This window comes from Atractosteus spatula, chromosome 27 (assembly GCF_055471065.1).
Source record: "Atractosteus spatula isolate fAtrSpa1 chromosome 27, fAtrSpa1.hap1, whole genome shotgun sequence".
Lineage (NCBI taxonomy): Eukaryota > Metazoa > Chordata > Actinopteri > Semionotiformes > Lepisosteidae > Atractosteus > Atractosteus spatula.
In genome coordinates, this window is record NC_142732.1 from 10,618,122 (window position 1) to 10,643,132 (window position 25,011).

The 25,011-nt window shown below is 53.3% G+C and overlaps 1 protein-coding gene across 1 annotated transcript in view; it reads left to right on the forward strand.

Moving 5' to 3' along the window:
• The first annotated feature begins 682 nt into the window (after window positions 1-682).
• Window positions 683-25,011, forward strand: part of smg6 (SMG6 nonsense mediated mRNA decay factor) — a 91,905-nt gene continuing 67,576 nt past the window's right edge. The window contains exons 1-8 of the mRNA XM_088906722.1: window positions 683-800; window positions 6,338-8,312; window positions 8,802-8,994; window positions 9,325-9,435; window positions 9,653-9,759; window positions 9,965-10,043; window positions 10,751-10,861; window positions 11,334-11,546. Coding sequence (XP_088762848.1) covers window positions 683-800; window positions 6,338-8,312; window positions 8,802-8,994; window positions 9,325-9,435; window positions 9,653-9,759; window positions 9,965-10,043; window positions 10,751-10,861; window positions 11,334-11,546 — 2,907 coding nt within the window. The remainder of the gene's footprint in view (window positions 801-6,337; window positions 8,313-8,801; window positions 8,995-9,324; window positions 9,436-9,652; window positions 9,760-9,964; window positions 10,044-10,750; window positions 10,862-11,333; window positions 11,547-25,011) is intronic.

A 25,011-nucleotide genomic window follows, 5' to 3' on the forward strand; every position in this document is an offset into this window, starting at 1 on the left:
ATCAAACTTTCTTTTATTTTAACAGTTTGCAGTACAGCTGCAAACTGGCAGCACGGGGAAACACGAACTTTCAAGCTGAAATACCGCATCTCGCTTTTCCCACGAGGGGGGTTTGGCGCCCTCTGGCGGGGCTTTCGCTGTAGGACAGCCCGGCGCCGGAAGGAGCCGCCCGCGGGGACGACCCGGTGAAGGGGGGCCCCTGGTGGCGGTGCTGCGGAACTGCAACGCCTGCTAGTCCCGAGGTGTCGCTTTGAAACCGCCGAGACCGCTTCGAGACACTTCAGATTCACCCACCCCGCTGCTGTACTGCCGGTTGTCACTGCAGGAGCTTCGAGCACGTTTCCCGTAGCACACTACCAGACCTCACGGGTTCTCCAAAAGCGTTTATGTATGGCATTGGATCGCTAACGAGACTTGTTTTTTAAACCTACTGATCACCGAGGTCTTAAGTTCTGACAGAAAAAAACCCACATTTTGAGTAAAATGTACATAGACTGGTCTTTGTTATTTGTTTAACAAGCGTTTTAAAAAACAACAGCCGAGGTTGTTATAGTAACGGCGGCGGCTGAAGTGCAGTATTCGGAGGCGCTTCGGCAGTTGATTTTCAAAACGCGTTTTCTGTTTGTCCCGCTGGCCCTCGCGAGGTGTTTTGACCCCGCCGGGCCGCCGTGTGTTTGTGTTGATGGAGACGAAGATGGCGGATGAGCTGGAGCGAGTGCGGATCTCCGCCGCGGAGCTGAGAGGGGGAGCGGCGCTCGGACGCAGCCGGGAGCACAGCCCCCGAGGCGCGGAGCCGACAGGTGAGGGCCCAGGCGTGAGGCGAGAGGAGGCGGCCTGGCGGGAGGAAAACAAGCGACCAGCAGGGAAACACGAGTGTCAAAGGGGGCGCCTTTCTGACCACCCCCTCCCTCCTCTCGCTTTCCGACTCCCGAAACTCTTTGAACCCCCGAGAGTGTGTGAGCGGGTTGCGGGATGGTCCCTCCACACCCCCGGCGGCCTCGCACGTCCAGCTCCCGGTCTTGCCCGCTCCCCGAGCCTGCGACCCGCCCGCCCGGGCCCGGGCTGCTCTTCGAAGGCGCCAAACTCCGGGTTTCAAACTCGCACTTAGTACCGTGTCGCTGGGAGCCCGGTCCCGGCGCCAGGGTGTCACTCCTGGAGCAGTTTACTTAATGCTTCAGCCTCTCTGCTGTCAGGGTTACTGCTGCTGACATTGACTTTGCCTCGGCGCACTCTGTGGTGCGGTGTTATAGTTGTTACAGCACTTTTTTCTGTGCTTTCGGTGACAGTCGGGACTAGTGCTCCAGGCATGGCAGTGTTGGTGCCGTTACTGAGATCACACTCCTGCACTGTCTTCACCACACACGTTCCCGGGTGCACCGCTGTGCTTGGTTAAGCAATGTCCGGTGTAGCTGGTCATACTGGCACGTTTTCAACAACACTATTAGTTATTCTTATCCCCACCCTTCTCTACCACACACTCTCACTAGAAAGGGCAAATTGGGGCGCTCACCTGTGTGGGTCCTAATGCCCCAGTATAGAGACGGGGACACTATACTGGAAAAAGGCGCCGTCCTTCGGATGAGATGTAAAACCGAGGTCCTGACTCTCTGTGGTCATTTAAAAATCCCAGGGCGTTTCTTGAAAAGAGTAGGGGTGTTACTCCATTGGCCTTTACCAATCATGGCCTCCTAATAATCCCCATCTCTGAACTGGCTTCATCACTCTGCTCTCCTCCCCACTGAGAGCTGGTGTGTGGGGAGTGTACTGGTGCATCATCCAGGTGGGGCTGCACACTGGTGGTGGGTGAGGGGATCCCCGTTACCTGTAAAGCGCTTTGAGTGGAGTGTCCAGAAAAGCGCTACCCAAATGTAAGGAATTATTATTATTATTTATTAAATTTGCCTTCCTTAATTTTCTTCCTACTTCTTTGCCAGTAACACATGGTACGCCATGACTGCACCGGACTGTGGCTTCCTGGCCCTTCAGGTGGGCCAGTTTCAGACTGGCAGTGACATGTGAAGCCACCATGTACTGAAATGACAGGATTCCCATTCTCCTGTGGGAACAAAATGCACACTACAGAATTTTCGTCAGCACCCCCAGCAGGGAACGCCTCTCCACGGAGAGCAGAGTTGGGTGCCTCACGGCCATATTGAAACGAACAGCAGGCGCTCGCCTCTGTCCTTCCCCGTCTACGGTACAGCGAGCCGCGCAGCTGGCGCGTGCCCCCTGTGTCCCAGCTGTTCATTCTCCCACAGCAGGGGTCTGCATTGAGCGCCAGCGAGGCGCCGTGCCAGCAAGCGTCTCCTCTACTGGGGGTTGGGGGGGTCCTTATCAACAGCTGGCTTGCAACAGAGACCTCCTGCTTCAGCTCGGTCCGGGGCAGTCTGGTTCCGCGGGGGGCAGCAGAGCCCCCGAAAACCGTCCCAGCCTTCCCACTCGTGAGTGTGGGGCACCAGTCGTGCCCCGGAGGTCACTGCGTCACCAACCAGCATGCAGAGCGTCTGCGACGAGTACAATTGAGATTTTTACAATGATTTCGTATTGTAGCGGTTGGCTTTTTATTGCTTTGGCCAGTGGATTTGAAGACGCCTGTTGCCTGTGAGCTCAGCTCATGGGTGCCCAACCTTTGCCCCACCCTGCCCCAGGACACTGCGGCGCTGCGGGCGCGCGACTCTGACACGCCCGCTCGCACTGGCGAGAACGAGGGCTGGTGCACCGCGGGAGAGCACGGCAGGGAAAACCCGCCTGAGCAGGGGGGGGCCGGTTCTGGTGCCGGTCCAGACAATCCTGTTTTCTGTCCTTGCAAACCGGCAGCGTTGGGGCTTTTCCTGATGGCTCCTGTGCTAAAGGAAATGAAAGGAGCGACAAATCTTTCGATCGGTGCAGCTCAGGGCTGGAATTTTGTTTAAGAGAGAGCGTCGCATGGAAACAACTGAACTGTGTGAAGTGCTTGCAGTACTTAGAGGGTGCTCAATGCTTAGTTATTTTTATGATTTTGCTCACATTTTTATCCAAGCAACTCCCCTTCATACCCTGTGCGTGTTCTTGCAGCAATCTGAGCGAATTACCTCACTCGGAGGTACGACTCCAGTGTCCCACTTGGGATCTGAACCCACAATCATCGACTTCTGAGCTGATTAACTTCCAACCACTCCTCCTCACTCCTCCGCGCTCAGAGTGATGTCAACTGACGTGATCAACAACTTAAACAGGAAAAACAGCTGTCAGAGTTGGAAAAAAGTAAGCGTGCCGGGGACAAGAATAATAGTGCCCTGCGTTTTCTGTGCAGCTCTTTGAATTCAGGGCCACATTCTGGGCATTTCATGTAAGTGGGGCTCAGTTCGTGCACAGTGTGTGGTATTGATTGATCAGGGCTCCGGGGGCAGAGATGAAGGAAGCTGACTCACCAGGCGAGAGGGAAGGAGCTCTTCGCATAAACACTGTTTCAGGTTTCACCACCGCTGATCTCGTTTTAATTAAAACGCAGCGCAGCAGCAGGGCTGGCGTGACGAGATAATAAATGCCCAGGAAGATCGATGGGTGTACTCTCCCCCGTTGGGTGTTTTATTTTACTTGTCAGTGTACGCCAGACCTGAGTCACTGGCTCACGCTGCTGTGGGAGGGACGGTGCTTGTCTGTGATGGCTAGTTTCCTCCGGGATCTGTCCTGATGGGGTTGTGATCCACAGGGCGCTCAACACAAACCTCTCACTCAGTGCGAAATTAATTACAGCCTGTAATGTAATATCTTGCCTCACTCTAATGGCCTTCCATCTGATGGGGCGAGTGTTGTTTGAAAAGGTGTCATCAAATGATTCCTATTGAATGGGGGAGAGACCTCCTTATAGCAGGTTGCTGTGATCCCCCATCTCTCTACGGTCCTGTCTCTTTAACTGCTCGGCTCCCTTGCGCCAGCCAGGTGCGTTAAGCGATTGTGCAGGAAGGGAAGTGTTTTTCATTTGAACTCGTCCTCGCCTTTTGTCATCAGGCAGGGTATTGATTTTTTTTTCCCCCTCATTCTCTCCTGCTTTGTTTCGCGAAGAGAGAAAAGTGGTGGGAAAACCTGCAAGTCTCGGTGGGTGCCCGAGTGTCCGACTGGGCCTGTGTCTTCAGCGGTGTGAGTCAGACGAGCGCTGGCCTCGCGGCCCACGCAGCGCGCGCCCGATCGAGAGCAGGGGGCGGAAGGTGACCCCCGCTGGCCAACCCACACGGCCCATCTGAACATCCTCATTAAGGCAGTAAACAGTGGCAAAATAAACCACAGAAGGGGTGGCAGAGAGTCGGAGAGACGTCTCTCTTAGGTTTTCGTTTGGCTCAGCAAGTTGGGGTTGTTTGAAAGGCAAGTCACTCCGGAAGAGCAGATTAGTTTATTGCCATATTTACACGTACATTGGAATTCTTAATCGCGCTGATCTCTCAGGACACGCACAGTACAACAGACAACACCACGCAATGTAGACGATACAGACAATAAATGTGTTGTGGAAAAATAAATATGTAGAAGTGAGATAAAAAAACAAAAAAAAATGGTGTAAAAAGTGCGTAGTGCAGATGTGTATTAAGGTCCTGCAGTTAGCTGTTGTTGAGGATGTGCACTGCAGTGGGATAGAAGCTGTTCTTGAATCCAGTGGTCTGTTCTTTAACAGTGCAGGACCGCTTGCCAGAGGGCAGGGGGGAGAACAGTTTGTGGCCGGGATGGTTGGGGTCCTGAAGGATGGATTGGCCTTTATGGCGACAGTGGATGGTGTGGATCTCACTGATTGATGGTAAATCACCACCTGTAATCCTCTGTGCCGTTGCCACAATCCTTTGTAGTGCATCTCTGTCATGCGTGGTAGTACTGCTGTATCAAATAGTGAGGACATTTTCTATGGTGTGGTAAAAGTTCATGAGGAACTACTTCCCCAAACCACATTTCATTAAACATCACAGAAAGTGCAAGCGCTGTTGTGCCTTTTTCAGACTGGCTACAGTGTTGTGACTCCAAGCCAGGTCAGTGGAGATCTGCAGGCCGAGGAACCTGAAGCAGCTGACAGTTTCCACTGCTGTGCCATTGATGCTGATTGGGGCGTGACTCCCTCTGGGTATCCTGAAGTCCACAATGAGTTTTATTTTGTCTTGTTGACATTCGGGGCCAGATTGTTGTCAAGGCACCATCTTGTAAGATGGACTACCTCACTCCTGTATGTGGACTCATCTTTGTTGTTGATCAGCCCAATAATGGTCGTGTCATCTGCAAACTTAATGAAGTGGCTGTCCTGTCATACAAGGAGTATAGCCTAGGACTGAGACCGCAGCCTTGGGGAGCTCCAGTGTTTAGGATCGCTGTAGAGGAGATATTGTTGCCAATTTTCACCACCTGAGGTCTGCCCGTCAGGAAATCCAGTATCCAGTTGCAGATAGTGTTGCATAAGCCCATATTCCTGAGTTTTGGGAACAGCTTGGCAGGAAAAATTGCGTTGAAGGCCGAGCTTTAATCTATAAACAGCATCCTAACATAGGTACCCTGTCCGTCTAAATATTCTAGGGAAGCATGCAGTGGTAGAGATATGGCATCATCAGCTGACCTATTTGGGCGGTAAGCAAACTGAAGAGGGTCAAGGGAGTCTGGGCCGGCTGGTTTACAAGTTTTCACTCTCTTAAAGGCTCCACACACCTCATGTTTAGAGAGCTGTAACACAAAGTCCCCTGGTTCACAGGGAGCCTTGATAGCAGCTCGGTGTTCTGAGCCTCAAAACAGGAGTGAAAGGTGTTCAGCTCATCTGGTAGAGATGCTTCAGTGGAGGAGATACCCCTGGTGTTGCCTTTGTCGTTCGTGAGACATGCGCCTCGAGTCACCGCCCAAGCTGTTTCTCTCATTTGTCCCTGTATTCCTGTTTTGCCAGTTTAATGGCTTTCTCCAGGTCCTTCCTTGATTTCTTATGCAGTTCTCTGTCACCTGACAGGAAGGCAGCGGACTGCGCTTTAAGTCTGGGGCGTCATGTTGGAGCTTGTGTGTGTGACACAGGTGCACGAGGCCCTTCCAGACTCTTGACTCTTAGTGTGTGGCTCTGCTCAGATGTTTGCATTGTGCAGATGCCTCACATTTACTGCTCTTGCTTAGCCTGGTTCGCCTGTGACGACAAGTGAGAGTTTGTGTGTGAGCGACCTTACAGAACCAAGATGGGGGGTGGGGGGGGTTTGGTGAATCTTCAGCTTACCTGACTGTGGCGGAGGTTACTTTTGGGAGCGGTTCCCAATTTCATTGGGTTAACAGGAGTGAGGAAGTGCCTTGGCAGGGGGACCCTCCTGTTCTCAGCTTCACCCGTGTCCCTGTGTCTGCCCCCCCCCGACAGAGCCCCATGAAGTCCGTCCTCGGCGGGAGGGCAGGCGCCCCGATCTGAGGCTGTACCAGCCGGCCGCCGGCCGCCAGCGTCCTCGCCGAGACACCTCCCCCAGCAGCGAGGGCGAAGGCCAGCCGGGCCCAGACCGCGGCCAGGAGGGCGGCGCGAGGGCCGGCGGGGAGGAGGAGAGAGAGGAGGCGCCGCCCCAGGAGGCCGCCCAGCAGGGCAGCCGGACCAGCAGCAGCAGCGCGTGCGGCGACGGCAGTAACCGGGCTGCGGACCCCGTAGCGGCCGCCGGTGCGTCCCCGAAGCCGGCGCGCAGAGTCCGCAAACCCGACCGGGAGATCTACCAGCCCGGCGGGCGGAGGCTCCAGCAGCAGGCCGGTAAGGCCACGGGTTCGAGCAAGGAACCTGCGACGGGAAAAGAACCAGCAGCTGACAGGACTCGGGTGCCGGGGAAGGACGCCCAGTCCAGGAAGGAGAGTCCGGCCGACAGGGAGAGCAAGCAGGAGCCAGGGCGGCCCAAGGATGCTCCGGCGAAGAGCAGGGACCCGGCGGGCGAGAGCCTGAGCGTGCGAACAGAGAGGCTGAGCCTTTCGGAGGGGGCGGAGGGGGAGGAGAGGAGGGGGAAGAGGGCAGGGAGCGAGGAGGGAGGGCGGAGGAAGAAGGCGGGGAGCGAGGGGAGGAGGTCGCGAGCCGGGGGAGGAGGGGAGAGGAGGGACAAGGCCGGGAGAAAGACTAGAGGAGGAGGAGGAGAAAGGGAGGGAGAGCGAGAACCGAGGAAGAGAGGTGAGAGGGGGAAGCCTCTGGCGGGGAGGGAGGCGGCGGAGCCAGAGGAGCAGAGGGAGAGGGATGGAGAGGGAGAGGAAGGGAGGATGAAGGCCCCGCACGGCGGCAGCGCCTCCTCTCGCTCTTACTCCAGGTCAGACAAGCGGTGCCCCCGCCACCGCACCTGCAGCACCAGCTCTGCCAGCAGCGGGACCAGCCTGGACGGGGGGGGCGGCCGGCAGACCCGGGACAGGGCTGCGGGACCAGCCCCCGCCTCCGCGGGCCTGGGGGACAGGAGGGAGAGGGCGCGGGCGCTGGCGCTGGCGCGGCGGGACCTGTCCTCCACGGACTCCCTGGAGGAGGGCGAGCCGGGGAGCGGGGAGGAGTGGTGGAGAGCCCGGGAGAGGGACCGGGACGATGGCTGGAGCGCGGAGAGGAGGCGCGGCGGGGACAGGGGGCAGGGCGGGGCAGGCAGCGGGAGGAACGCCGGCGGGGTGCTGAGAGTGTCCTTTGACCGCCGGGGCGGCTCCGCGGAGCTGTCGGAACAGCGGAAGCGAGAGGAGGCGGGACCCCGGGGCAGGGGTAGGGGCATCCTGGTGCTCCCTGCCCACACTGACCTGAATGCCCCTGCGGAGGTCGGGCCTCGTCTGCTGGGTGGGGGGCGAGGGGGTAGGGGCCGCGGCAGGGGGGGGGCCACCAGGAGGCTGTGGGATCCCAACAACCCAGATCAGAAGCCAGCCCTGCTGAAGACGCAGCATCAGCACTTACAGCAGCAGCAGTTGCACTTCTTGGACACAGATGATGAGGTGGCAGGGAGCCCTCCTATCCAGCAGGGGGAGCCCTTCCAGAGTTTCCGAGTTTCTCAGCAGGCTGCTGCAGCCTATTACAAATTCCAGAACTCCGACAACCCTTACTATTACCAGTCGCCTCCCACGAGATATCCCTACCCCTACCACGTGCCGTACCAGATGCCAGGCATGAACGGAGTGTTCTCCTCGCCTCCCGGCGTCCCCTATTTCCCCGGATACGGCCAGCCGGGGAGTCAGGGGTACCTGACCCCGCTGACCCCCGAGGAGGCGGAGGTGCAGGTGCGGGGGCTGCAGCAGCAGGAGCTGGGGAAGCTGCTTCGCATTGCAGACAGTCAGGAGCTGCAGCTCAGCAACCTGCTGTCCCGGGACCGGCTCAGCCCGGAGGGACTGGACAGGATGACCCAGCTGAGGTGAGTGCACACCCACAGGCTCCTCTGCAGCGCCCAGGGAAACACAGTGTGACATGAGAGCGCAGGCAGAGACGGGGCACAGAGGAGGATGCTGACGTGAATTGTGCACGCACACAGGCCATTGTGGGCTCACGATGATGCTGTGCCAGCGTTGGACTGTCTGATGTGCACTAGTGCAAAGCGCATTGAAACGTGTTCCCCACGTCACACATGCACTTTTACGATTGTATCTGTCCACAGTGCCTTGTTTTTCATAACTGAATCAGTCAGCGAGCTTTATAAACACCCTGCATGTACTTATACAGATGCAAACCGGGAAAGCACTTAACAGACAGGTAAGGGGAGGCATTAAAGGCAGTGGGAAGTGTTCTGTCTTTTTTTCCAACGATATAACCTCCTGGGTGTCGGTTTGATGTTGACATGTTACACAGGCTTTGTGCTCGCCGGCCGTCTCATCTGTCTGACTGCCTGTCTGTCTGTCCCCGGCAGGGCAGAGCTGCTCTTGCTGTACGAGCGCGTGATTCTCAGCGACATCGAGTTCTCGGACGCCCAGAACCTGGACCAGGTTCTGTGGAAGAATGTCTTCTACCAGGTGATAGAGAAGTTCCGTCAGCTGCTGAAGGACCCACCCAACGAGACCACGCCAAGGATCAGAACCATGCTGCTGACGCTGCTGGATGAGGTAGTTACACCCTGGGGAGAGGGTCAGGGGCAAAGGTCACCACTCCTAGTATTGACCCCTCTGTAATCAGCACAGTCTGTGTGGAGCCTGCATGTCCTTGTGTCCTGAACCTGGAAGCAAAGGGCAGTGATCATCACTAGCACTGTCCCCTATGTAATCGGTACAGTCTGTGTGGAGGCTGCGTGTGCTGAACCCAAGGCAAAGGGCGATGACCACCGCTAGCGCTGACCCCTCTGTAATCAGAACGGTCTGTGTGGAGCCTGTGTGTATGCGCTTACAGGAAGAGGGCGGTGGTTTCTGCCCTCATGCAGGCTGTGCTTTCTTTCCCAGGGGGCCGTGTTCTTCGATGCACTGCTGCAGAAGCTGCAGACAGTGTTTCAGTTCAAGCTGGAGGACTACATGGATGGCATGGCCATCCGCAGCCGCCCGCTGAGCAAGACAGTAAGCACTCCCCTCCTGCAGTCGACCCCTGACCTCTGACCCCTGACCCCTGACTTCTGACCCTGGTCCTTGAGAATCCCAGCTCCTTCGACGTTCCCTTGGCTAAGTCGCACATTTCTTAACCAGTTTAATTACAAAACCAGAGGGCACGAGTGGAAGTGTATTTAAAACCACGCTTGACTTCAGTCTGCCCTGTCCCTGACTGTGTCATTTCCAGGTGAAATACGCACTGATCAGTGCCCAGAGATGTATGATCTGCCTGGGAGACATTGCCAGGTACCGCGAGCAGGCCAACGACACCACAAATTATGGGAAGGCGCGCAGGTAACCCTCTTCCGTTCTGAAATCTCTGAGTTGTCAGTACCATGGTAATCACATTTTGTTTTGTGGACATAATTTTTTCCTGTAAACCCTAGTCACTGTTATTCCTGGAATGACTGTCCAGCGGATTCTTTTTTCAGAAATGACTAATGTTTCCTCTGTATTCCCAAAGCATGAATCCCTCTGTGTCTCTCTCTCTCCTGTCCAGCTGGTACCTGAAGGCACAGCAGATCGCCCCCAAAAATGGACGCCCCTATAACCAGCTGGCCCTCCTGGCTGTGTACACGGTGAGAGAGCCCTCTAGCTGCAGTGCAGGGGAGGGGAGCTCAGAGGACTGTGTGCTGAGTGGCGTCTGCTTATATAGCCTGGTCTGCTTCAGCGCTGCCCATTTCCTGACTGCTGGAGCAGATCCAATAATACAGGACTCTGCACTGTTCCAGGACAGTATCCCAAGTAGACAGAGGGCACTGTTACTTTATCCACAGCAGGAAAAATTATAATGGAGAGATAGAGTGCCAGTCTTGGATTGCTCTTTTTACAATTACATAAAGCGCACAAGGGAGAGTGTCTTGGGGCATCCTTCATGTCATTTGATCCCCTGTTGTTTACCTGTCTTGGCTCAGAGCAAGGCCAGCTCAGAGACAGCAGTATTCAGCAGAAGGGCCGCTGCAGCTTACTGTTGCCACTAGGTGTCATTGTAGGCCAGAGAAACACCGCTGGCTAAACCCTTTTGTGGGCACAGCATAGTTCATGAGAAACACCCAACAACAAGTTTATCTGTATCATCCTGTCAGTTATTTAATAGTATAAATGAAACTAACCAAGCCCTTATCTTGGAGATTTTCAGTAACTGTCACTTTTCTTGATTTACATTCCTGCTTTTCTGTCTATGAGTTTACAGGTTTTATTCTGACTCTCCTGTGCTCTTGCTTCTTACTGTCCCCCTCTCTGCTCTGTTGTTCTCCTGTCCGATGGGCCTGCCTCTCTCTTCCAGAAGAGGAAGCTGGACGCAGTGTATTACTACATGCGCAGCCTGGCTGCCAGTAACCCCATCCTGACGGCCAAGGAGAGTCTCATGAGCCTGTTTGAGGAGACCAAGCGCAAGGTGAGGCCAGTCTGGACGCAGCGCCCGGTCCCTGGCCAGGCAGTCATCTGCTGGGGGTAGCACATGTCCGGCATCTCCAGCCCTGCTCCTGGAGAGCCCCAGTCCAGCAGCTTTTATATATCACCTTTATATCATTGATTACCAAAGACCTGGAACATTTTAGTTGTGGTCATTTAAGCAATCGTTTATAACAGAAACTGAGCACTCTCATTGTGCAGAGGTGCCTTAATTGAGCAGATTACTCATTTAGCTGATCGGTAAATTCCCAGTCTTTATAGTCTGTAGGACTGGACTGGAAATTCTGCAGGGCCAGGTTTGGAGACGCGTGAAAGTGCTCTTCCTGTCAGTCTGTATTGTTCTAATGTGGAGAGCAGTGCTGTAAGGAAGCGTTTGAGCCTTTCTGCAGCGCTGGGCCCCTGCAGTGCCGGCTGACCGCTCTCTCTCCCCCCCACCCCCCCCGTCTGTCTCCCAGATGGACCAGCTGAAGTGCCGGAACCAGCCGCAGGACTGGGATTGGGCGGGAGGCAGCTCGGGCCCCCGGGGGTCCGGCGGGGGCCACGGGGAGGACGCGGCGCGGGTGGAGATCTGGTTGCGGCCGGGAGAGCAGAGGCAGCCCCGGGCCGGAAGCGAGTCCGGCAGAGAGTCGGAGCAGGACAGCGAGCTGGGGTCTCTGAGCGCCAGTGACGTGAGTGTCCGCTCTGGAAACCCTTTTTACGTGGCGTGCCCAAGAGCCCTGCGTGCAGGCTGGATAGCACGGTCGCTGCAGGCAGCTGTAGATGAGTGTCATAACATCCATGCTTCAGAAAAACAGCAGTCAGCTGGCCCTCTGTGTGTTAAAGTCATCTCTGCTCTGCCTTTGGCCTGTCCTGAGATGTGAATCACATGTCACCCCTTTCTTACAGCCTAGCTTCCCTCCCTGTGCTAGTTCCTCTGTTCTCACCACATGTCATACCCAAAGCCCAGCCTTCCCAGCCTCCTCCTCTCTGTCTGTTCAGCAAGGCTACAGGCACCGTGCTAGATGGAACCTCCGTAGTCCGGGGCAATTTCCATCCCTCGGCATCCTGAGGTGGCAGCAGCCACAGGCTGGAAGACAATCAGCTGGCGTACCCAGAGCACTCACAGGGCTGGAGGCTGATCAGGGTCGCTGATAGCAGTACCTCGATTGTACCACTCATCCAAAGGTGGGAGGAGCAAAGAGGCTTAGCTGCTCACTCGGGGAGGCTCGGGAGCCAGGAGCCTCTTGGAGACGAGACCTCTCCCCTGAAGCGGAGCACATCGGCGATTAACATGTTACACATTTACACGGCTCAGAGGCCCAGTCTCGGAGCTCGGCAGTGCGTCACGACGTGACGGGGGTTTTGAAGCGTACAGTGGTTATACAGCGACCGAATACGTTGTGCAGTTTGGTAAACAGCAGACCCTTGGTGTAACAGACTAATCGGGCGGACGGGACATCCGTTAGTTCCAAATATCCGCTGAATCACAGATGATGTTTTTTCGACCCAAAAGCACACTTATGAGAAAAGATAGCTACATACTATATAAATGCCTTTTGGATTTTTTTAAACTTATTTTTAATAAGTGCAGTCAGCACAATCAATTAAAAATTGTTCCTGCGCCTTTTTTATCATACATATACACACTCTTTATTTCATGTGTCATAAAAAAATTCTGTAAAACATACGAAACACAAGCCACTCATTGTAAGTGACTGACCTGCCCCTGTAGGGCACCATTGATATTCTTGAATTTTAAACCTATGGGGTCCTTATTTTTACCCTGTTTTACTATTTGTGCATTTCCCCGTTATTGTGGGGAACATCTGGTATTACTGATTTTGCAGACAAAATTTCCCCTTCAGCAGGTTGTTTGTTAAATCCAAAGTCTGTTGACGTGAAGTCCGTTAAACCGATGGTTTACTGCAGTTTGAATTTTGTTTGCCGTTGTATTTCCCCTTTAAGCGCTGGACCTCTGGGGGCTGGGAGGTGTGAGAGTACTGACACTCAGAGTGGCGGGGGTGTGGAGCAGGTTATCAGAACATGCGTGCTGTCTGTGAGCGCCGGCTGAGTGTCAGCTGGAAAGAGCTGATCCAGCTGGAATGGTTTCACCTTTCAGTGTTCCTGTGACAGTCAAGGAAAGCAAGCGTGTGAGAAAGGAAGGCAGACAGAACCCCTGAGAAAGGAGAGAAGGATTCACACACACACCACACTTTCTGAGAGTGCACTCAAGTGCAGATTTGTTAACCAGAACACTTTCACAAGTGGCAAGTACTTCCCCCCTCGATCACAGTCAGAGCCGTTGCGAAGAATCTGAACCCCTCTGCCTACGGAAATGTTATGTGTGTGTGTGTACAGCTATTACTGTATCAGTGAAAACTCTTGACGGTGTGCGTCTCTGCACAAGGAAAACAACAAGTCACCAGTTCTCACAGTTCTGATTGGTTTTGTCATAAACCAGATAGTGCCGTTTTTAAAATCTAAAACTGCTTCAACTGTTTTTGACCCCGCCTAGAGTTTTAATTCGACAGAGAAGAGTATAGTCGATGAGAATAGAATGAGAGGCAATGGGAGGTTCTCACGAATACACAGAGTGCTCTGCACTATCTGTGGTTTTTATCACGTGACTTCCTTTGAACCCGGCTTTGGGCAATCCTGAACGCTCAGCCTCTGAATTACAATACGAGGCCCGAGAAGAGCTGCTCTTCACGAAATGGAAGGTACTCTGCCTCCTCCTCAGTTCGCTCAAGCAGTCTTCAGGCGGCACTGAACCCTAACTCAGGAGCCCTCCTGCCCATTTATTTTCCATCTTTGCCGAAAGAAGTGGCCAGTCAATATTCTTTTCAACAGAATGAGGGGGTGATGTGTGATAATCACTGCTACTCTGTTGAAAATTATTGTTAATAATGATAATGAATCTTTTGCTGAATTGGGATCTTGTGAAAAGGCAGTGGCTGCTGATAGCTTTTAAAGGGAGCATTGTCACTGTCAGATTAACAGAAAATGTGGGAATACTGCAGGCCCAGAATATACATGTGTGTTTACTACATTTCAGATCCCTGACACAGTTGCCACACATTGCACTTAACAAATCATAAACACACAAGTAAATGGCTAGATACAAGCACAGTGTCTTAGTATACAAGTGTTTTTTATTACATTTGAAGCAAGTCAATGTTTTCAGTGTTTGTTCCTCTGTAGTTTCTTGTGTTTTTATGTACAGGTATAAACGTTTTAGTGTTTCCTTAGAGCAGCTCTGGAAGTAAAGGGGCAGGCATTGTGCTCCAGTGGTTACATAGCGTGGTCACTCGCGCGCTGGGGGCTGCGTCAGTCTGGCTCTCGGCTGTGATTTTCAGGAAGCGCTGGTCCCAGGTCAGCTGATGTCTTGCTGGGTGTTAGCGGTGGGCACGAGGGCTGGGCCTGCCCCCCGCAGGCAGGGCTTTGGAAGGTTCTGTCAGGAAAGGGAAGACTAGGATTGAAGGTACTGGAAGTGGGGGAAGACAGGAAAGCCTGTGGACATGCAGGAATTGCTGGTTTGGGACTGGAGAATGAGCTTTCTACCACGTGCACACACTCAGTGCACCTTGGAGATAGCAGTCTGACTCCCATTGCTCAGCAGTTGGAGCCATTCCAGGTTTTAATAGCTCCAGGCTCTTGTCTGAGAGCCAGCGCCAGGTGTGATATTCCACGCTTATTACCGCTTTTGAAGTAACTTTGCATGGACGCGGACATGAAATATGTAGAATATATGTAGAAAAGGAGACACGAAGTCTTGCACAAGCATATCGATCACCGTTCTTAGTAAGCTTGTGAGTGAGCAATTAAAATGCTGAACTGTTATTTCTGTTAATACCTCTAAAAGACAACACGTAGGACTATTGCCTTCATCAACTCTTCGCAGATGTAATACTGTCACCTGGGCCTACTAAAGCCTGTGTACCGTAGTGCTGCAGATGACCTCCGCTTCAGGGTCTTAATTGCTGCCCCATGTTCTGGGAGATCCTGTCCCCGTCAGTGCTGGCCTGGCTTTGACCGGGGCTCATCACTGTGCAGCCAGGCCAGCCTGCACTCGCAGAACCGCTCGTGTTTTTGATGACGCTACGGAAAAAGACAGAAGCCGCCAGGTGCGATTTCCGGCTTTGTTGACATTGCTCCTCCACCAGCGTGTATCGTTATCTGGGCTCCCAGGTGCTTACCTTCATCGCACGGGGCTGTGCGGCTCGGAAAAACCCGACACGGATCAGTTTTACTACCCGGTGGGAGTCGGGAGTCGCATTTGCATTCCTGTCCGTGGTGTGTGAGCGGCTGCCTAACGTGCACATGCTTCTCTGGAGCCGCAGTTTCTGTTAAGTGGAAGATGAGCTGTTGACTCATTCTGAGTGCCTGTATGAGTGTGTGTGTCAGTGCGGATGTGTAAACTGGCTGCTGTTGCATGGCTTCAGTCACGTCCCCGGCAGAGCGACGGTGGGAATGTGGTTAGTTTGGTTTAACCAACTCATAAACTGCGCCCTGGCACTATCGGCTTCCTCTCCAGACAAAGCACAGAAAGCCAGCCGCTCGTCTTGAAGTGAGTGCCGCGGGTTATAAATAAACCGCCTTGGCGGTGAGCTGACCTTGGGGTCGAGTTCCGAAAGCCTTGGCCTGTGGCGTTGTGAGAGTTTCACTTCACCCAAAACCCCCTCCTCCTCCCCCCCAAGCCCCCCCCGCCCCCTGCCCCCAGCCCGCAGGCGGCCAGCTGCCAGCCCTGGCGGAGCGGTGGCTCTTGCAGCGCAGGTCGCTAGAGTCCGGCCTGGCTCCAGGGCCGCGTGCAGAAGGGCGGCCCTGTGTGCTGCCTGCCCCCCCCCCCCCAGAGGAACCACCCGAAAAGCCCTGTTTGTTGCCGTCGGGCCTCGGCGCCTCGTCCGCGCGGGATCGGCGTGTCCTTGTACGTCGCTTTATATGCGTTTCCACCCACAGCAGGCACGGGGTTTTGTATCGCGTCTTTTTTGTTGTGCTTACTACACTCTAATTACCCTGGGGAGTTCAGCTTGCAGAGCCACAGGCCTGCGACTGCTGCCTTGTTAGCATTTCACGCTCCTTCTTGTGCTCGTGCTTAGCTGGGAGCTTCACCCAGACCTGTGTGCATGCCTGCAGAGCAGGTGCCGCCCGCTTAAAGGGAGCTGTGTATTGGTATACAGCATTCTTATTAACTCAATGAACTGTCAGCTATTCAAGCGACTGTGTGGTAGGAGTTGTGCAGTCTAGAGCAGTCGGACTGGGCAGTGGTAGTCATGGTCCATGGAGACTGACAGGAGATGCACCAGAGGGCGCTATTTGGGATGTAAGAACGAAAGAAATGTTAAAAAGAGGAAGAGGCCATTCGGCCTGTCTGGTTTGTCTGACTGACCATAGACTCTAATCCAGCCGTTTCAGCCAGATGAAGCCTTCATGTTCACTTCAGCAGCATGGCTGTGTCTCTTGTTCCACACTCCCACTCCTTTGTGTACAGACGCACCTCCTGTTAGTTTTAAACACGCTTCCTTGTCGTTTCCGCTTGTGTCCTCACATGTCTCACTGTTGGCTCTGAAGAAGGCTGCTTGGTTGACTTTGTTGGTGCCTTTGAGGAGTTTGAATACTCAAGATCAGGGCCCCTCTTGGTCTTTTCTGTTCAAGAACGAAAAGGTCCAGTTTTTCTGTCCCATAAGCTCGTTCTTCTCTGGGCTGATTTCAGAACGGCGGTATCTTATATCTTTTCTGCAGTTCGGTAATCCAGTCTGTGCGCGGAGCTGCGAATGTGGTCTTGGTCTGGTTTGGGTTCTCTGTGACTGTGTCCATGATGGCTCACCCTGACGGCCTCGTGCACCAGTTGTCTAGCTTCATGGTGCTCACAGTGTCTTGGCCTCAGTGTTTAAGAAGGCCACTTCATGAGCTCTCTGTATGGATAGATGCCAGATAACGTGATCAGTGTGTTTCTGAAGAGTAGCTCAGGGTCGGTGTTACCAGACGCAGGGCTCGGATACCACAGAGGGGGTACAGCATGGGGCAAAGGGTGTCTTAAAGCTTCGGCTTAGCTGCTCTTCCTTTCATCCTTATTGCTCAGGTCAGCTAAGCCGGCTGTGGCTGCTTGTCCTCCATCCTTATGAACGTTTCCAGCAGTTCCCTTCCACTTTAACGGCAGTTTTTTTCACTTTGTGTCCTGTTGTGAATCGTTACCGTCGGCTGGTGGGCGAACTGGAAGGAGCCTGGGCAATGTGCAGGGTGACTGGGGTTGCCCTGGTCAGCTGCGATGTTTTGTGGGGGGGGCTGTCTCTTCCTGCCCTGTTGAGGGCCCTGGCTGAGCCTCACCTTGGCTGCAGGCTGTGAGCTGGGGAGCGCCGGCGCTCGAGTCGCCCCAGCCTCTCCAGGCTCATGTGATCCAGGCTTGTTGCGGCTTCCCAGAGCTGAAGCGCGTTCCAAGACAGAAAGAGCCAACTGTTGCCATGCCCTCAAACCCTTGGCATGCCTCACTGCAGTACATCACACATGCCAGATCCACGACGGCCTTTTCAAACATGACATGAAAGCGTCTCTGTTCCTTGTAACGATCATCATTTTAAAATTAATCGCCTGTTAATTTCTCCCAGTGTGACAGGCAGCTGGGCTCCATGAAAGCAGTGAGTCTGAACTCTCTGCCCTGTGCGATATATAGGAGGGAGCGTTGGGGTGAAGTGCTTGTTTGCAGTTTTGTTAAGAGGGCGGCAGAGGGTAGGCACGAAGGTGAGGTGTCAGGGGTTCGAGCCGGGGTCACGTCACTAGCCTGCGGTGAGCAGGGTTGCCCGAGCAGGGGTGCGCGGTCGGCTGAGCGCCGTGAGGCGGGGTGGGAGTACTCGGCCAGAGCTCTTGGGGCTTGCGGCGGTTCCCCCAGTGTCAGTGAGGGACGCGCCCGTCCTGCAGTTGGGGCTCAACCTCCTGAGCGTCACTGCAGAGTCAAAAGACAGAACCAGAGGGGGTCACAGCTGTGAGCTGAGACACAGGGGCAGTCAACTGGCGATCCTAAAAATAATCATGGGTTAAACCACATGACTTCACCTGTGCTGCAGTAGACTGTCTCAGAGTCTAGGACACCCCGGACTGTGTTCAGTCCTATCAGTCTCTGCAGCAGGTCTTAGTAGAGATTGATCTTCTGCTTATTCTTAATACATGGCCGAGGTCCCGAACTGAATCTAAACAAAGATGTTGTAGGGAACCTGTCCTTTACTCTGCTCCGCCTATTCGTAAGACAGACGGGCAGCTGCCACAGCAAGGACTGCACAGACTACAGCCCCTCTGACTGAAACCGCTGTGGGCGTCACACACCAGCTGACACAAGGGCACTGCCTCACAAGATGTGAAGAGCAGCAGAGAGCTTACGACTCCCTCGCCAGGTGGAAGTCGACCGAAGCCTGTCAGCCAACCCTGTGAAAGTGTATCTGTCAGTATCCTGAGAGCCTTCTTGCTGCATCAGGCCATGCACTGAGGGCTGCAGACATTGATGCTGCTGACAGACGGCGCATACATTGTCTCTGTGTTTTTTTTAGACATAGAATTGCCAGTGATTTTGTTTGGGGGGGTCGCCCGCTGTCATTGTGTCTTGACATTGACATTGACTGTAGCAGCTTAGTTCTCTCGGTTCTGGACAAAATGACGTCTCTGACACAGCCGACTCCTTTGCAGCCGAAGGCTCTCACAGGTTCTTTTACGCTGATGTTGCGAAACGTTTTGTCCATCGGAAAGCTGTTCACGGAGTGCCGGGCCCGACTGTGGGGGCTGATCCCCTGGGGTCTCTCTGGTGTTCAGCTAGACGGGGAGCAGGCAAAGAGTGGGCTCTAGGGTGCTCTAGTTTTCTCACGATGCTGGAGACGGGTTTGAGCAGGCGGGGGGGGGGGGGGAATGTCACAGCAGCCTAGGGCGGAGCTCGTTATACGGCCCCCCGAGCGTCACAGGCGAGTGGTTCCCCTCAGCCATGCCCGGGGTCCTGCGCTCAGCCCACACCACAGGCCGAGCCCCCAGGACCCAGACACCGTGTCCCTTTCCAGGCCTCGGACTGACCCGGGTGAGCGGAATCAGCATTAAAAATACTTTCCTGTGGTTGTGAGTTTGCTCCCTGCAGTGTGGTGATCACCCATTCCTCTAAAACAGAAAAAGAGTCTCTCCGGCTTTAAAAATAAGATGTAACTGTGATGTTGGACGCTGGTTGTGCCTTTTTTTATTTTTAATCGCGCCTGGGGGGCCTCAAGTTTAACGATCATGTGGTCTGAATGCAAAATAGTTTCTGTTGCTGCTCAAATGCGTTTGCCTCCAGTGCTCCTAATATATACGACCTGAAAACATTGAGCTCCGTGGTTCTTAAATGAGCCAGTAAATTAGGCTAAACTCTCTTTAACTCAGGAAGCAGCTTTATTTAATACGAGGGGAAATTTAATGCTTTGGGCACTAAAATGATTTACATTAATATTGAATCATTTTCTTTTACAACTGGAGCAATACACATGAGAATCAGGATTAAAACTTGCTTTTCTTCTCTAGCTTTCCTACTGGCCTTATGAGTTATTTGTGTTTGCTGTTTATCCTCATGTGTCGGATGGGTCTTGTACACTTACTGGCTGCGAAGGAGGATGTTACTTTGGCATTAAAAGAGATAAATTGATGGAGCCGACTGGTACTGACTGGGTAACTGGCTCTTTATGACAAACCGCCTTTTAATGTCTTTGGTTATGTCTCAATTAATTAGCTCAGAACAAAACCCTTCAGCTGTGAGATTTAAACTGTTTTAGCTCCTGAACAAAACGCCCGGGCCACCTGCCTAGCCAGCAGTTGACCCACAGAGGGGGAGATTGCTACAGATGAGAGGCTTATCATGTCCCCGATCTGGTTTGAAAGTCCTCCTGGCTCTTTATCTGCCTCTGTGGGGGGCTGTGTTTAGTGTGTCTCCAGAGTGTGCCGTGTTGCGAAACTCCAAACGGGTGGCGTTGGTGGCTGTGCTCTACTGTGTTAGCAGAGACGCCCGTGTGTCGGGGGGGGGGTTGGACACAGGGATGTCTTCGCCGGTTGTGTTGCAACCGGCTTTTGCACAAGGGGCAGGTGGGGCAGCCGTCCGGCAGGAAACGGCACGGACGGGGCAGGATTCTGGCCGCGGCGCGCACGGGCTCGCTCGCCGGCTCTCCGCTGCGCCCCAGCTCCCTGGTCTTCGCTCTGCCGCCGGATCAGACGAGTTGCTCCTTTTGTTCCAGTTCAAAGCGAAGGCTGCAGCCTTCCTGCCAGACAGGGCGCTTTGTCAAGCTGTTGCACAATGCTGGCAGGATGCTCCCCCAACGTTTGTGGTGTGACAAGGTGAACTCAAGTATTTTTATCAGTTTGAGATAAAATCAGAGAGGCAAAAAGGACTCTCCTTTGTAGTCTTAACATTTCTTATCTTAGTTGCTACAAATAATTGACAGATCACACTTCATCACAGTTTCGACTCAGTGCAGAGCCAGGGTGTCCAGTGTTAAAACTTGGTGCAGTGCTATACATCTTTTTTGTTAATTATTCTTTGTTGAATACCCCATCGGGAATCTCTAAGTGTTTTTAAGACGGGGCTCTGAGCCTTTCACATGACGGGAGCAGTTGAGACGTGTAGACGTTCTCCTGAAAGAGCCATTTGCCATTTCACATACCACAGCAGCCGTGGGACAGTTATGTACTGCTGCTTGGGGCATCCTGATCCCAGGGTGGTCGAGCCCAAGCTCAGCCTGCTAACAAGCACTACCGGTCCTGCGCTTCACCTTGGACACGCAGAATGGTGTGTCCCACAGCCAGCCACAACATTTAAGACTTTCTTTGTGTGGTGTGTTGTACAAGCCCAGACCATCTTCCCTAACGCTTGGCCTTTTGAAAGACAGACTCCACAAAGCGTTGCTGCTTTGAAAGCAAAGTGAAATTGGCTCATGAAAGCCAGTGTCTGAGGAAATGGTCTTGCATTCCAGATAAGCAGCGCGGCGCAGGGCACCGTCGTGTTGTTCTACATTTCACAATGTGAAAGTTGTGGTGATGGAGCAGGCTGGGCGGAACAGGAGTGGAGCCGCCCTGCTGGCGTTCTCACGCGTGCACCGGCCTGCGACCTCCGCCCCTGCCTCAGGGAGGGGGCGCACCCCGAAACCCCCCCCCCCCCCCGTGTGGTTGCTGTTGCCAGGTGTCCCAGGCGGCCGGCTGGTGTCCCGGGGAGTGTGATGTGAAACCTGGGGGACAGAGGAACTGGGGCAGGGCTGGCCGGACGTCACGTTGCCGTTTCCTGAGAGAGCTGCACTGTGGCTTTGAGGTTTTCTTGGCCGGGGAGGGGGGCGAGGGCCTGCCGCGCCATAGAAAAAATAAATTAATGAGCGATTGATTATTTTTTCAGAGCTCAGCTGACGTCTGTCACCTCCCCCGCCTCCCCGCCGTTGCATGCCTCAGCTCTGCTGCTGGGCTGGTGTTCCTGTGTTTGTGACTGAGGCAGCGTGATGTGTTGTAATGCTTCGAGAAGCACAAACCGTTCACCTGTTTGCTAAGCTTGCATGATCAGCGCTCTGTGGGCCACTGAGGGAAGATTTCGGAAAGCAGAAACTTATCGTGGTGTTCGTTCACGATGTGGGTTTTGGGGCATCCTTTTCGCACACATTATCTGCCATATCGCTGTCAGGCTGTCATGACCTTTTTCTCCTAAGTTGTGGTCAGCTTTTATGTAGATCTGACTTTGATTAAACACCTCTGTTCTCTTGACTGCAGCGTACATCTCTGGCTCCAGAATCGCTCCGAAAGCACTTGAACGCTCGGGCACTTCTTGCGAAGCTCCGAGCGGCCTTGAGAAATGTGCACCTCTGTTGTCCTTCTCGTCCCGGTGACGTCTGTCGGTGCTTGTAGCTGGAGCTGTGGCCTAGAAACTGCAAGCCTGTCAGACTTGCCCCCGATGTGGCTCTGGTGACCTTCCCATGACCTTACCACACTGTGCTTGTCCTTGGCCTGGCTGTGGCTTTCCCACAGGTGGAGCTGAGCTTAACCGTTCCCTTCTGTTGTTCATGTGTGTTGGGGCCCCCCCCCCTCCCGGCCACCCTCAGGGCGCGGCGAGGACAGGTGCTCCGCTCGTGATCCTGCGTCTCCCGGAGCCCGGGAAAGCGCGGCGTCCGCTGTGGAACTGGTCAGACAGAAAGAGGAAGTGTCCTGCAGACGTGCTCTTCTCTCCCCGTGCGGCAGTGTGACTTCTCTTTCCTGGGTTTTAACCCTCCAGCCTGCTGTGAGCTCAGCCTCTGGGAAGCGCGTTGTGAGCTCCTCAGCCTCCTCCTGCAGTACAAAGGCAGTGGGAGGCGACTCCAGAGCTTCTGTTTAGATGGGTGAAGCCCTGCCTGGTCTGTGCCGCTCTGTCCTGTATTCGGAGATCTGGCAGTCGGAGAATTAATCCCAGCAGCAGAACTGCAATCCCATTGCCTGAAATAGGCAGCACTGAGAATACCACCAGTAGCAGACTTTTAAGTAGTTTTTCTAACTTATACCTTCATGACATATTTGTGTATTGTGAGCTGGGTTAGACCGTCGTGAGACAGGTTAGTTTTACCCTACTGATGATGTGTTGTTGCAATAGAATTAAACACATTTAATACAGAATTAAAATACAATCCCCTTGTGTTTGTACAGACAAAAAACGGTGGGGTGGGGACTTTTCACATTTTCACCTGGGAAACATTTTAAAGATGGGAGAAAAAATATTGCTGGAACCTGGATTTACATTATCTAATTATATGTGTAAATGCATATGTGCAATTGTATTTCATAAGCATACAGTTTGAACAGGCTTTTTTTGTAGTACACAGATTTTGTTGTAAATTGCCTTGGATCACCCATCAGTCAAGTACCTCTTCCCATGTTCTTAAGTGACTTCAGTCAGTCCAGCCATTTTCTGCTCTTCCAGTTCATGTGATCCTGTTTCTTCTTCCACTGGGAGTCTCTATCCGGTCGCTCCCATTTTGTGAAGATGTCGATATTTTCCTGCATCTTTCCCTGCTTTTAGTACGAATCAAGAGCACCTTTAGATGGTATTAATTGCATTTTGAGTAAATGTTTTGCTACAGGATGTTACTTTTCAAATGCAGAAGTTGCATATCTCTGTGTTCCTTAACGTTAAAGAACTGAAATAAGTTCACAGAGGGGGGTGGGGGATAAAAAGAGATATGATAAATTTGCTCAAGAGAAGTGGAATTGCAGAGCATCTAAAACAAAGGTACGATGCTGTGTGCGCTTTCAATAACAGGTGTGAAAAACACCTGTCTCCGGTCGGCCTTCTAATTCAGAGCTCCAAAATTTCACGTTAATAAAACAGAAAGTGAAATAATGGTCAAACCCTCCAGCAGGAGGAATGCCAGGAAAGTTGACAGCAGATCCAGGTGCTCCCGTGTCCATTGATTTCTAGACCGGGATTGGGGGACTGTACGGTGATGTCCGTCAGAATCGGGGCTTAAGAGCTGCTGTGTAATCAGTAAGGAAAAATGTTCCTTCTGAAAGAGGAAAAAATATCTACAATCACACCCACGTCTTTTAAATGTGAAAGTGCTAGCCCCAGACTGAAATTGTTGCTCATGCATTTTGTGCGTTGTGCTATGCATTATGACAGCAGTTTTTCTGTGATATGGAAACGGTTCATTTTTCATAAGCGCTGATTTGATTGTTTTCAGCTGCCTTGCTCATCCACCACAGCATTGGTTTGAAACCTTTGCACTCAGCCTTTCAAGTGACCTTCTCATGTGATAACTTGACAGACTCAGTGTTCTTACACACAGCCAAGGTTCACTGTGGTTATAACTTACTGCATATGTGCACACTAATCAGTGAGAGGATAGGTATTTGAAATGCTCAGGGAGATCTGCTGCAAACCGCAGGTGAATCCAGGTGCAGAGAGGTTTGAGGCCTGGTCTGGCCCTTCTGCACTGAATCCCAGCCAGCGCTCCAGCGCGGCTCTCGCGTGCTGCGTCTTACAACCCGCCTCTGGGCCTGCTGGGGCGAAGACGCGGCGGCTGTCTTTCGTAATTAATTAAAACGAATGAAATTTCCACCTCTCTTATCAGCGGGTTCCGATCAGCTGCCTCGGTGCGAGCCAGCTGCAGCTGCGAGGCAGGGAGGGGCCGTTCATTAATCCTCCCTGACCTGTTTTATCTGGGCGTCGGATCTGATGGCAGGGCAGGCAGGCAGGCAGGCAAGGCGGCTCAGGGGTGTACAGGTCTCGATCTGGCTCCGCGCCCCTCTGCAGGAGTGAGCTGTCGGGTCAGAAGAGCCCGAGGAAGGATAAGGACGAGCCCGGCCTGCTTCTTGCTCTGGTTGCTGGCAGCTTATCCAGCCAGGAATCGCTCCCTGGCTGATACTGCTGCCCTGCCTGTGTGCGGCGGTATAGAGCAACTAGAGCAAAAAGACAGGACCATCCCCTGTTCCATCCAGAGCTCTGTGCTGTTCAGTAGTTCTTCTTCAGACGCTGGGTGTCCGTGCTTGGCTGAGGAGCAAGTGGCATGAAGCTGCCGTCTGTAGGAGAAGGACTGAAAGTCAGAATACCTCCTGAACAGACGCGCTTGGTATCATCGCCCGGTTTTCTGCTGTGGTGCACTTTGAAGAGGAGCAGCAGCTGCACACTTGCAGGCTGGGGAAAAAAACACTTGAATGCTCCTCGTAATGCTCTTCAGCTTAAGTACGAGGAGGAAGGCTTGTAGCCGAGAGGACCATAGCCCATTTCCTCTCTCCTCTGTTGGCCTCATACTCCCGAGATGTGGCTAAGAGACCACGCAGCTAGCTGGTGTCATCGGCTCTGGGGCTGCAGCGTCAGTGCTATTTCCTTCAAATTGCCGGCACCCTTAAATACACGTACAAGCACTGTAGATGTATACTTATGCTTTCGCACGTATATACTGTATCTCCATTTGCAAGTGATCTTAAAGAAAGTTGCTGAAGAGGACACCTTTGTTCCCCTCTGCGATCGTGCTGGGCTCGCTTTCCACAGCATGAGATGTGGCTGTTCTCTCCACTCTTTAGCTCACATGCTGCTGCGAATAGCGGCAACTCGATCAAGTTTGATTTGATTGAATTGGAGGTGCGTATCTATTTCTGGACTTCCACAGGCACGAGCCTTTTGTCTGTGAGGGTTTATAGCTCAGATGCGGCTCGGCG